This window comes from Dendrobates tinctorius, unplaced genomic scaffold (assembly GCF_039654945.1).
Source record: "Dendrobates tinctorius isolate UK_male_01 unplaced genomic scaffold, ASM3965494v1 ptg000173l, whole genome shotgun sequence".
NCBI lineage: Eukaryota > Metazoa > Chordata > Amphibia > Anura > Dendrobatidae > Dendrobates > Dendrobates tinctorius.
The window spans coordinates 6,469,309-6,481,693 of record NW_027361840.1 but is presented as its reverse complement, the minus strand read 5'-3'; the positions used below and the strand labels follow the sequence as shown (position 1 = coordinate 6,481,693).

General features: G+C 47.8%; 1 protein-coding gene across 6 annotated transcripts in view; it reads left to right on the top strand.

The window, feature by feature from the left end:
• ALS2CL (ALS2 C-terminal like) overlaps window positions 1-11,861 on the top strand; it is a 179,088-nt gene extending 167,227 nt beyond the window's left edge. For all 6 annotated transcript variants that reach the window (XM_073551146.1, XM_073551141.1, XM_073551144.1 and 3 more), the window contains 4 exons: window positions 6,735-6,796; window positions 7,247-7,396; window positions 10,381-10,477; window positions 10,711-11,861. In XM_073551146.1, coding sequence (XP_073407247.1) covers window positions 6,735-6,796; window positions 7,247-7,396; window positions 10,381-10,477; window positions 10,711-10,758 — 357 coding nt within the window. In that variant the 3' untranslated portion in view covers window positions 10,759-11,861. The remainder of the gene's footprint in view (window positions 1-6,734; window positions 6,797-7,246; window positions 7,397-10,380; window positions 10,478-10,710) is intronic.
• Window positions 11,862-12,385: the final 524 nt, after the last annotated feature.

The following is a 12,385-nucleotide window of genomic DNA, read 5'->3' as shown; positions in this document are numbered from 1 at the left end:
CAGTGCCTCTTTTTAAATGGACCAAAGGTATTGGACAGTTAATTTAAAAGCTCTTTAATGGGCGGCATGAGCTTTTCCCTCATTAATCCATCATCAATTAAGGATGTGAAAGGTCTAGAGCTGATTCCAGGTGTGGCATTTGCATTTGGAGGCTGTTACTGTTAACCCACAACATGCGATGAAAGAAGCTCGCAATAGAAGAGAAACAGACCATCAATAGGCTGAAAAAGAAGAAATTCATCAGACTGATGGCAGAAATGTTAGGAGTGGCCAAATCAACAGTTAAGTACATTCTGCCAAAAAAAGAGCACCCTGGTGAGCTGGGAACTGAAAAAGGCCTAGACGTCCACTGAAGACAACAGTGATGAATGATCGCAGAATACTTTCCTTGGGGAAGAAAAAAACCCTCCAACTCATCCCCCGAATGAAGACCGCTGTCCAGGAAGTCAAGGTCTCAGTACCTAAGTCCACCATAAAGAGAAGACGACATGAGAGCAAATACAAAGGGGTCACCCAGCTGGAAAAGAGAAAGGCCAGAATAGATTTTGCCAAAAAACATCTAAAGAAGTCGCCCAGTTCTGGAAAAGCGAAACTGAGATCAACCTGTACCAGAATGATGGAAGAAGAAAGTCTGGAGAAGGCTTGGAGCGGCTCCTGATCCTCGGCACATCCTGTGTAACACATGGTGGAGGCGGTGTGATGGCGCCGTCATGAATGGGTCCCAATGGCACCACGTCACTAGTGATTATTAATGATGTGACTGAAGACAGAAGCAGCCGGATGAATCCTGTGTGTACAGGGCGAGACTTTCTGCTCAGATTCACCCAAATGCAGCAAGGATGATGGACGACGCTTCACAGGACAGATGGACAATGACCCAAAACATTCTGCAAAAGAAAGAAGTGAAATATTCTGCAATGGCCGAGTCCTCACCAGATCTCATCCCATCGAGCTGCATTTCACCGGATGAAGACAAAACTGAAGGCAGAACGAGCCAGAAACATGCGAGAACTGAAGTCACTGCAGTAAAGGCATCAAAGCCTCACACTGGAGGAGACCAGTGATGGTGACAGCCATGGACTTCAGACCGTTATTGCTGCAAGGCCTCACACTGGAGACCAGCAATGGGGAAGGCCATAGCCTCCAGACCTCAGGCTTCACACCGGAGGAATCCAGCGATGGTGACGGCCATGGCCTCCAGACTTCAGGCTGGCATTGCTGCAAAGCCTCACACCAAAGCAAACCAATGATGGTGACATCCATGGCCCCCAGACTTCAGACTGTCATTGCTGCAAGGCCTCACACCAGAGGAGACCAGCGATGGTGATGACCATGGCCTCCAGACTTCAGGCTGTCATTGCTGCAAAAGGTTCTCTACAAAGGGTTAAACATGAACATTCTATTTATGGAAAAGTGAATTTGTGCAATTACTTCTGAGTCCTGAAATGAGGAGGATTTATAGAATAATGGCTGCAATTCCTGAACAGGACACTTTTGTTCAACCCCTTTAATTAAACCTGAATGTCTCCAGTTCAGTCTCATCTCAGTTGTGTTATTTCACATCCAAAATAGCAAAATAGCAGCCTGCAGAGCTGAAACCACAAGGATTCGTCTCAGGCCGAAGATTTCTGGACCTGGCTGTATAGGCTCATACTCATCTGAATTTAAAACGGACTAGTACAATCCAATAAAAGATCAGATCTCTGATTAATGTTAGTTAATGATTCTGTGTTCATCTGCGATTTGTTTCTCCGCTCGGATCGGATTTAGAAAAAAAAAAAGCATGGCATGCTCCGACTGGCCTCATATATTGGACGAGACTCACCAATGCAAGTCAAAGGGTGCGAGAAAAAAAAATCTAACAGCACACGGACCATGGTGTGCCATCTGATTTTAATGCACTTCTCATAGAAAACCGACATTTCATCAGCCGAGTACAGTAAAATCACAGCGTCAGAAGAGAAGAGATGTATACATAAAATAGAAAGATGTCAGTCACATATAAAATCAGTGCAGTGCGTCCAGCTTAATGTACATGGGGGACTGATGTTTCTAGTCTGGGAAGGGGGTAATACACATGGTTAAGAAAAATGAGGGGGACCCCCACGCCATATTTTTATTTCATTTATGAGATAAATGCATGTACAATAAACTATTCCTCACACTCCTGCCCCTTATCCTCCACACTCCTGCCCCTTATTCTCCACACTCCTGCCCCTTATTCTCCACACTCCTGCCCCTTATTCTCCACACTCCTGCCCCTTATTCTCCACACTCCTGCCCCTTATTCTCCACACTCCTGCCCCTTATTCTCCACACTCCTGCCCCTTATTCTCCACACTCCTGCCCCTTATTATTCCACACTCCTGCCCCTTATTCTCCACACTCCTGCCCCTTATTCTCCACACTCCTGCCCCTTATTCTCCACACTCCTGCCCCTTATTCTCCACACTCCTGCCCCTTATTATTCCACACTCCTGCCCCTTATTATTCCACACTCCTGCCCCTTATTCTCCACACTCCTGCCCCTTATTCTCCACACTCCTGCCTCTTATTCCCCACTCTCCCTGCCCCTTATTCCCCACGCTCCCTGCCCCTTATTCCCCACACTTCTGCCCCTTGTTCTCCAGACTCCTGCCCCTTATTCCCCACACTCCTGCCCCTTATTCCCCACACTCCTGCCCCTTATTCCCCACACTCCTGCCCCTTTACCTCCACACTCCTGCCCCTTTACCTCCACACTCCTGCCCCTTATTCCCCACACTCCTGCCCCTTACTCCCCACACTCCTGTCCCTTATTCCCCACACTCCTGCCCCTTATTCCCCACACTCTTGCCCCTTATCCTCCAGACACCTGCCCCTTATTATTCCACACTCCTGCCCCTTATTCCCCACACTCCTGCCCCTTATTCCCCACACTCCTGCCCCTTATTCCCCACACTCCTGCCCCTTATTCCCCACACTCCTGCCCCTTATTCCCCACACTCCTGCCCCTTATTCCCCACACTCCCGCCCCTTATTCCCCACACTCCCGCCCCTTATTCCCCACACTCCTGCCCCTTATTATTCCACACTCCTGCCCCTTATTATTCCACACTCCTGTCCCTTATTCCCCACACTCCTGCCCTTTATTCCCCAGACTCCTGCCCCTTATTCCCCACACTCCTGCCCCTTATTCTCCACACTCCTGCCCCTTATTCCCCACGCTCCCTGCCCCTTATTTCCCACACTCCTGCCCCTTATTCTCCACACTCCTGCCCCTTATTCCCCACACTCCTGCCCCTTATCCTCCAGACTCCTGCCCCTTATTATTCCACACTCCTGTCCCTTATTCCCCACACTCCTGCCCTTTATTCCCCAGACTCCTGCCCCTTATCCTCCACATCCTGCCCCTTATTCCCCACACTCCTGCCCCTTATTCTCCACACTCCTGCCCCTTATTCTCCACACTCCTGCCCCTTATTCTCCACACTCCTGCCCCTTATTCCCCACGCTCCCTGCCCCTTATTCCCCACACTCCTGCCCCTTATTCTCCACACTCCTGCCCCTTATTCCCCACGCTCCCTGCCCCTTATTCCCCACACTCCTGCCCCTTGTTCTCCAGACTCCTTCCCCTTATTCTCCAAAATCCTGCCCCTCATTCTCCAAAATCCTGCCCCTCATTCTCCAGACTACTGTCCCTTATTCCCCACACTCCTGCCCCTTATTCCCCACACTCCTGCCCCTTATTCCCCACACTCCTGCCCCTTATTCCCCACACTCCTGCCCCTTATTCCCCACACTCCTGCCCCTTATTCCCCACACTCCTGCCCCTTATTCCCCACACTCCTGCCCCTTATTCCCCACACTCCTGCCCCTTATTCTCCTCACTCCTGCCCCTTATCCTCAAGACTTCGGCCCTTCCATTGGATATCGGCTCCTGGACAGATCCTGACTGATGGCTGCCCATTCTTGTCTCATCAAACGTAGAGTTATCAGAGGGGCTTCATCAGATAAAATAACTTTACCCCATTAACTCACAATGTGCGGGGGCTTCTCATCCATGGAGAGGTCACTCACAATGTATGGGGGCCTCTCTTCCATGGAGAGGGTCACTCACAATGTGTGGGGGCTTCTCATCCATGGAGGGGGTCACTCACAATGTGTGGGGGCTTCTCATCCATGGAGTGGGTCACTCACAATGTGTGGAGGCTTCTCATCCATGGAGGGGTCACTCACAATGTGTGGGGGCTTCTCATCCATGGAGGGGGTCACTCACAATGTGTGGATGCTTCTCATCCATGGAGTGGTCACTCACAATGTGTGGGGGCTTCTCATCCATGAAGGGGGTCACTCACAATGTGTGGGGGCTTCTCATCCATGGAGGGGGTCACTCACAATGTGTGGGGGCTTCTCATCCATGGAGTGGGTCACTCACAATGTGTGGAGGCTTCTCATCCATGGAGGGGTCACTCACAATGTGTGGGGGCTTCTCATCCATGGAGGGGGTCACTCACAATGTGTGGATGCTTCTCATCCATGGAGTGGTCACTCACAATGTGTGGGGGCTTCTCATCCATGAAGGGGGTCACTCACAATGTGTGGAGGCTTCTCATCCATGGAGGGGGTCACTCACAATGTGCAGGGGCTTCTCATCCATGGAGGGGATCATTCACAATGTGTGGAGGCTTCTCATCCATGAAGGGGGTCACTCACAATGTGTGGAGGCTTCTCATCCATGGAGTGATCACTCACAATGTGTGGGGGCTTCTCATCCATGGAGTGGGTCACTCACAATGTGTGGAGGCTTCTCATCCATGGAGGGGTCACTCACAATGTGTGGGGGCTTCTCATCCATGAAGGGGGTCACTCACAATGTGTGGAGGCTTCTCATCCATGGAGTGATCACTCACAATGTGCAGGGGCTTCTCATCCATGGAGGGGATCATTCACAATGTGTGGAGGCTTCTCATCCATGGAGGGGGTCACTCACAATGTGTGGGGGCTTCTCATCCATGAAGGGGGTCACTCACAATGTGTGGGGGCTTCTCATCCATGGAGGGGGTCACTCACAATGTGTGGGGGCTTCTAATCCATGGAGGGGGTCACTCACAATGTGTGGGGGCTACTCATCCATGGAGAGGTCACTCACAATGTATGGGGGCCTCTCTTCCATGGAGGGGGTCACTCACAATGTGCGGGGGCTTTTCATCCATGGAGGGGGTCACTCACAATGTCCGGGGGCTTCTCGTCCATGGAGGGGTCACTCACAATGTCCGGGGGCTTCTCGTTCATGGAGGGGTCACTCACAATGTATTGAGGCCACAGAAAGTTCATGGACTTGTCAATTAAAATGTAACAATTGGTGGAATGTTTATAATTGTCCTCAGTAACCATAGAAACATCTGAATGAAAGAGGGAAAACACTTAAGAGGGAAAATGTGAAACTGTCTCAGAAGTTTTGACTGTAATTTATTCACACTGAACTGAAAATTCACCAAGAGCAGAAGACAATGACACCAGAGCCATAGGTTGCCAATAAGGTGCCAAATAATACGCTTTGTACCTATGTAGCCATACAGCCCCCAATAGTGCCATGCTGCCCACACAATCATGCCCATCACAGGGCTCCACTCATCTCTTCCAGGGTGGGCTTGGGTCCTGTGCGTCCACACTCATGGCCTTGAGCCCCTCTCTCACCCTCCTTCATGCTCTGTGCTCTCCACTCTTTGGAGGTTCTCATCCCCCAGCTGCATGTGCCGCCTCCTTGGTACTAACCCCCTTGTGTATGACGCTGTCCCCCAACCTCACGGCATGTCCACCCTGCACGTTACCACAACAATTCAGTAAAAACACAATTGCCCCTGGTTCTCCCCCAGACCCGGACTCTGCCGCTGTCCAGGAACCCAGCGCAGCCCACACCCTATCCCAGGACAAAGGTGAGATATAGGGTCACATGTAGCATCAAGTGACAAAAGTCAGAATATGTTAAAGGCAAAAGGGGTTATACAAATGGGAAGTCAAAAGGCAAATCCAAGGTCTAGCAACCAAAGATAACAATATCAAAATACAGGGCACAGAGTAAGCAAACCACTGAGCTGTCACAGCGCTGACTGCCTGACATGCCCCATGTATGCATAGGGCAGCTGAGATGTCACTCACAGCATCCCTAGGACCCAGCGAGTGGTAGAATCTTGACAGTAGATATATAGACCCCTGTATACAGCTCCCGGAGATCTGCTCTCTTTTTTACTCCAATGCTGTCCCAAGCCAGTCACAATCTGATTGTTTCTTGTTAATTATTTTCGTTTGCTGTGCTTTTCTGAAAAGCTCCATTACTTTCCCCTAACTGTTTAAAACCCGCAGCAATTAGGACAGTAACTGCAGCTCTGGTGGGGCCTGGAGAATATAGCATGATGCAACAGCAAAATAGTCACCACAGCTCTGGTGGTGACTGGAGAATATAACAAGATGTAACAGCAGAATAATGACTGCAGCTCTGGAGGTGATTAGAGGATATAACATAATGTAACTACAGAATAGTGACTGCAGCTCTCCAGGTGAAGAGGATAATACACAATGTAACAGAATAGCGACCGCAGCCTTTGGAGGTGACTGGAGAATAAGACACGATGTAACAGCAGAATAGTGACTGCAGCTCTGGGAGTGACTGATGTCTCATGATGTGAAGGTTTGCAGTGAGTCTTTGTTGTTGGCAAAGAAGATTTAGTGATTTATTCCATTTCTATTTTCAGAGATATTCCATCGTGAGACACAAGTGTTTCCAGTCTGCGACCGAGTGTCTGCAGAAGATCATGTAAGTCCTACAGCAAACTCAGGGTTAATATGAGCTGATCATCTCCCCAGGGGCAGAATTCTGGGTGTTACATTGTGACCTCATGTATCTGCTGCATTCTAAAACTCTGCTACATTGTTCGTGATGCAGAGAACCAGAGCATGTTTGCGGGCGCTCGGCTGTATTTCTCAGTGACTTGCATGTAATGACAGAATGGAAAATTAAAGGGGAGCTCCTCCTTTGGCAAAAATCTGATTATTATGCCCATAATTTATACAGAGCCACAATGCATGTCCTCAGCTGCTTCAGTGACTGCTCTGCCATCAAGTACTAAAGACCTGAAGGGTCTGACTATCTGTTTACACTGGCCACTTTGCCTGACAACCCGGTGTACCCCCAAATAAGCACAGTCAGTTTCTGAGATCTCTAGATAAAACTTTTATATATTTTTTTGTTAAATTTGTTTCTCAGCTCAACGGTCGACCCGAAGGAGAAGCTGGAAATCATCCTGAAGACGTATCTGGAGATCGAGAAGACAGTATCTCGGGTGGTCAGTAAAGACTACAAGCTCCCCATGGACGATCTGCTGCCCCTGCTCATATATGTGGTGTCTCGAGCAGGGTGAGAAGTGTAGAAGTGATACGTTGTGATTAGAGATGGGCGAACCCAAACAGTAAAGTTCGGGGTCCGTACTGAACACCTATTAATCAGGTACAGACCCCGAACACGGACTTCTCCTGGAAGTCTATGTTATTGTTCAAGTTTGGCACCCCGAGCATCTGTTGTTTCCCACGCTGTCATCTGCATTACAACGTGAGAAACACCAGCTAATAATCTTACCGCCGGTCAGAGAGCTGTGGTTCCCACTCTGTCAGATGACAGTGTGAGCCAGCAGCTGTGACCGGCGGTAAAAAGTTTACCTCCGGTCACAGGCATCGACTGATGGGAGAGTACTACTCCCATCAGCCTATGTCTGCTGTCGCTGATAACAGCGAGAGCAAGCATCGACTGATGAGGGTATTCATCAGCTGGCGCCTGTGCTATAGTTAAATCTTTAATAATAATCTTTATTTCTATATAGCGCTAAGATATTCCGCAGCGCTTTACAGTTTTGCACACATTATCATCGCTGTCCCCGATGGGGCTCACAATCTAAATTCCCTATCAGTATGTCTTTTGAATGTGGGAGGAAACCGGAGTACCCGGACGAAACCCACGCAAACACAGGGAGAACATACAACTCCTTGCAGATGTTGTCCTTGGTGGGATTTGAACCCAGGACCCCAGCACTGCAAGGCTGCACTGCTACCCACTGAGCCACAATTCTGCCCATCTAATACATGAGCCTTTTCTGGGGCGGCTGCAGGCGTCTATTTTTAGGCTGGGAGGGCCAATATCCATGGCCCCTTACCAGCCTGAGAATACGAGCGCCCAGCTGTCTGCTTTAAAAAAGTTGCGGGGTCCCCCCTTCATTTATGACAATCAGCCTTGCTAAAGCAGACAGCTTGGCGCTCGTATTCTCAGGCTGTTAAGGGGCCATGGATATTGGCCCTCCCAGCCTAAAAATAGAAGCCCGCAGCTGCCCCAGAAAAGGCTCATGTATTAGATGCGCCAATTCTGGCACTTTGCCCGGCACTTCCCACCTGCCCTGGTGTGTTGGTAAGTTGGGTAATATTTGTGAGGTTGATGTCAGTTATTTTATGGTCCTTGACATAGAGCCCACGAGTTAGTAATGGAGAGGCGTTTTGAAGACATCTATCCATTACTAACCCCATAGTCAGATTCTAAATGAAGACACAGCCAGAATAAAGTCCTTTATTTGAAATAAAAATACACACTGTTTTACTTTTTTTGTTGAAAAATAAAAAACAAAATTATGCTCACCTTACACCCATTCCAGAGAAGCCATTGTCCACTGTAAAAAAAAGCTGAAAATAATAAACATTAATAATACTCACCTAACGCCCATTCAATTGAAACCATGGTCTTCTGTAAAAAAAAACCAAAACACTACCATATCCCTCACCTGTCCGATGTTCTGTCGTACGCCGTGACAATCTAATAGATGCGCCTTTTCTGGGACGGCTGTGGGCTTCTATTTTTAAGCTGGGGGGACCAGCTTCCATGGCCCCTTACTAGCCTGGGAATACCAGCCCCCAGTTGTCTTCTTTAGCTTGGCGGGTTGTAAAAAGTGGAGGGGAACCTAAGCCATTTTTTTAAAATTATTTATTTAAATAATTTAAAAAAACAACATGGGGACCCCTCTATTCTTGATAACCAGCCATAATACAGCTGGCAGCTGAGGGGTGCAGCCTGCAGCAGTCAGTTTTGCCTGGCTGGTTATCCCTCACTAGAGGGAGCTCCCTGTATACAGAGATGCATGATAAGATCCTGTCTGCAGCCACCACTAGGGGGAGCTCCCTGTATACTTAGATACATGATAAGATTCTGTCTGCAGTCACCACTAGGGGGAGCTCCCTGTACCCAGAGATACATGATAAGATTCGGTCTGCAGTCACCACTAGGGGGAGCTCCCTGTATATAGAGATACATGATAAGATCCTGTCTGCAGCCACACCTAGGGGGAGCTCCCTGTATACAGAGATACATGATAAGATCCTGTCTGCAGCCACCACTAGGGGGAGCTCCCTGTATACAGAGATACATGATAAGATCCTGTCTGCAGCTACCACTAGGGGGAGCTCCCTGTATACAGAGATACATGATAAGATCCTGTCTGTAGCCACCACTAGGGGGAGCTCCCTGAAAACATAGATACATGATAAGATCCTGTCTACAGTCAGCACTAGGGGGAGCTCCGTGTATACAGAGATACATGATAAGATCCTGTCTGCAGTCACCACTAGGGGGAGCTCCCTGTATACAGAGATACATGATAAGATCCTGTCTGCAGCCACCACTAGAGGGAGCTCCCTGTATACAAAGATACATGATAAGATCCTGTCTGCAGCCACCACTAGGGGGAGCTAGCTGTATACAGAGATACATGATCAGATCCTGTCTGCAGTTACCACTAGGAGGAGCTCCCTGTATACAGAGATACATGATAAGATCCTGTCTGCAGCCACCACTAGGGGGAGCTCCCTGTATACAAAGATACATGATAAGATCCTGTCTGCAGCCACCACTAGGGGGAGCTCCCTTTATACAGAGATACATGATAAGATTCTGTCTACAGCCACCGCTATGGGGAGCTCCCTGTATACAGAGATACATAAGATCCTGTCTGCAGCCTCCACTAGGGGGAGCTCCCTGTATACAGAGATACATGATAAGATCCTGTCTGCAATCACCACTAGGGGGAGCTCCCTGTATACAGAGATACATGATGAGATCCTGTCTGCAGTCACCACTAGGGGGAGCTCCCTGTATACAGAGATACATGATAAGATCCTGTTTGCAGCCACCACTAGGGGGAGCTCCCTGTATACAGAGATACATGATAAGATCCTGTTTGCAGCCACCACTAGGGGGAGCTCCCTGTATAAGATGAGATCCTGAGATTTTGATTAGCTGGGAATGATCACATGACATTTATAGTAGTATAGAACAGCTTATAATGTTTGGACTTTTTTCTTCTCCAGGATACAGCACTTAGGAGCAGAAATCCACTTCATTCAAGACCTGATGGATCCCAGTAACCGAGGAGGAATTAATGACTTTCTGCTGACAGCTCTGGAGGTTTGTAACGATTCAGGAGATATATGAAGTGTTTTGTTCTGGGTTATAGAATGAAAAGGAAAATCACCTTCAGCAAATTGTACACAAGAATAATATATTACAAAAAGAGTTATTGCAATATCATTATATTATATCAGTGATGTCATCATCGGGGGCGGAGCTATGGCACCTCAGGGGCGGGGCTATGGCACCTCAGGGGCACTGACATAATTGCACTTTGTTTCCCTCCGCAGTCTTGTTATGAGCACATTCAGAGAGACGAGGTTCGACTTTTCAAATGAAGATAGATTTGCGCTTCTTACGTCATAAAATCCTGAAATTTATGAAAAAGAACCACGGAGCAGAAGCTGAAGAGGCCCGCCCTTCCTCCGCCCACATGATATGTGAGCTCCGCCCTCGTGTGGTAGATCACTCTGGATCTGTCATTTCTTATATATTTCATAGATAAAATTGTGCAGAAAAAAAACTATAGAAAATGCAGAGAATAAATCAGTCACCCCCCTAGAATAGTCTGAGGCCTGAAGGGATCTCCAGCACCACCTGCTGGTCAGAAGGAGAACTAGCTACAAATCCAATAACTCAGGAAAAATACATTAAGTAGAATGAGAAATATTCAGGTTAAAAATGGAAATAGAATCAAAACCAGAGATCTGTTCATCAAAGGCCGGCCAGAAGAGGAAATAGAGCAAACTAGAAGTAGAATTGGAGGAGAATCAGATCTGTAAAAGCTGCCTGTGGCCAAGAAAAGTAGTGCAAAGTCTTCAGCACTTCTGCTGAGAATGGAGCAAAATCTCATGTTTCCAGCGCCACCTGCTCGCTAATAGTAGAATAACATAGTTCTGCAGCGCCACCTGCTGGCTCAAAATAAAATAACAGTTCTGCAGCACCACCTGCTGGCCTGGAGAAGAGCTGCAAGTTTAAGCAATTAATAGAGAAAATGCCAAAATGCCTGAGCGGACATTCAGCCAAACCGGGCGCAGGTTAGAAACACGGGAATGTATGGTATTGCCAGAGATGCCACTACAACTACTGGATTATTGTGTTTTTCTGTTGGTTGAGATTATTATAAATTTTCTATTATTACAAAAGAAGCCGAGAATCATATGTTACCGCAAACGCCGTTATTTAGCGAGACAGCGCTTCCCTGCCGCCGCTTCTTGGTGTTCTGCTGTATTCAGGTAGCAGTCGTGGCTGTGGAGGGTCTAGAGAATATTTATTACAGGGATATATTTATATAGTGTTAGGGGTCTATATGTAAATAGGTCACGTCTCACACTACACCGAGCGTCGGCTGCACACCTGGAAAAGGACTTTAATAATAGAAGGTGGACTGTAAAGGGTTAAGTTGTAAAAATGTCATTTTATAATTAAAGCTGTAATTGGTTCCCTGTGTTGGTTCCCTGTGAGTATGCAGCGTCGCCGTCGCTGTGTCCTGCGCAAAATCGAAACATTGTAACGACTGACACAGCTCCGAACAGTCACATTGACACATTGATAGCAGGACACCTACAACCAATGGTGACAACACACGATGGGCTTAGGCTGGTTTCACACTTGCGTTTTTTTTGTGCTGCGTTTTTGTTTTTTTCCTATACTTAACATTGGTGCGCATAGTCAAACGTTTGTATGCGTTTGTACGCGGTTGTATGCGCATGCGTTTTTTTGTAGTGTGCGCCCGGGCGCACAAAATGCATCCTGTTGCATTTTTTGTGCGTCCGACCTGTCTCAATAAAACGCATGCAATGAGCACAAAATTCACCCAAAACACATTATAGTCTATGGGAGCGCTGACGTGCGCATAGTCATGCGCACGTCAGCGCAAAAAAAGCATGCTTTTTTTTTTAAAAGCCATGCACAAAAAAACAAGAAAACGCATAAAAAGACATGATGCGTTTTTTATGCGCGTTT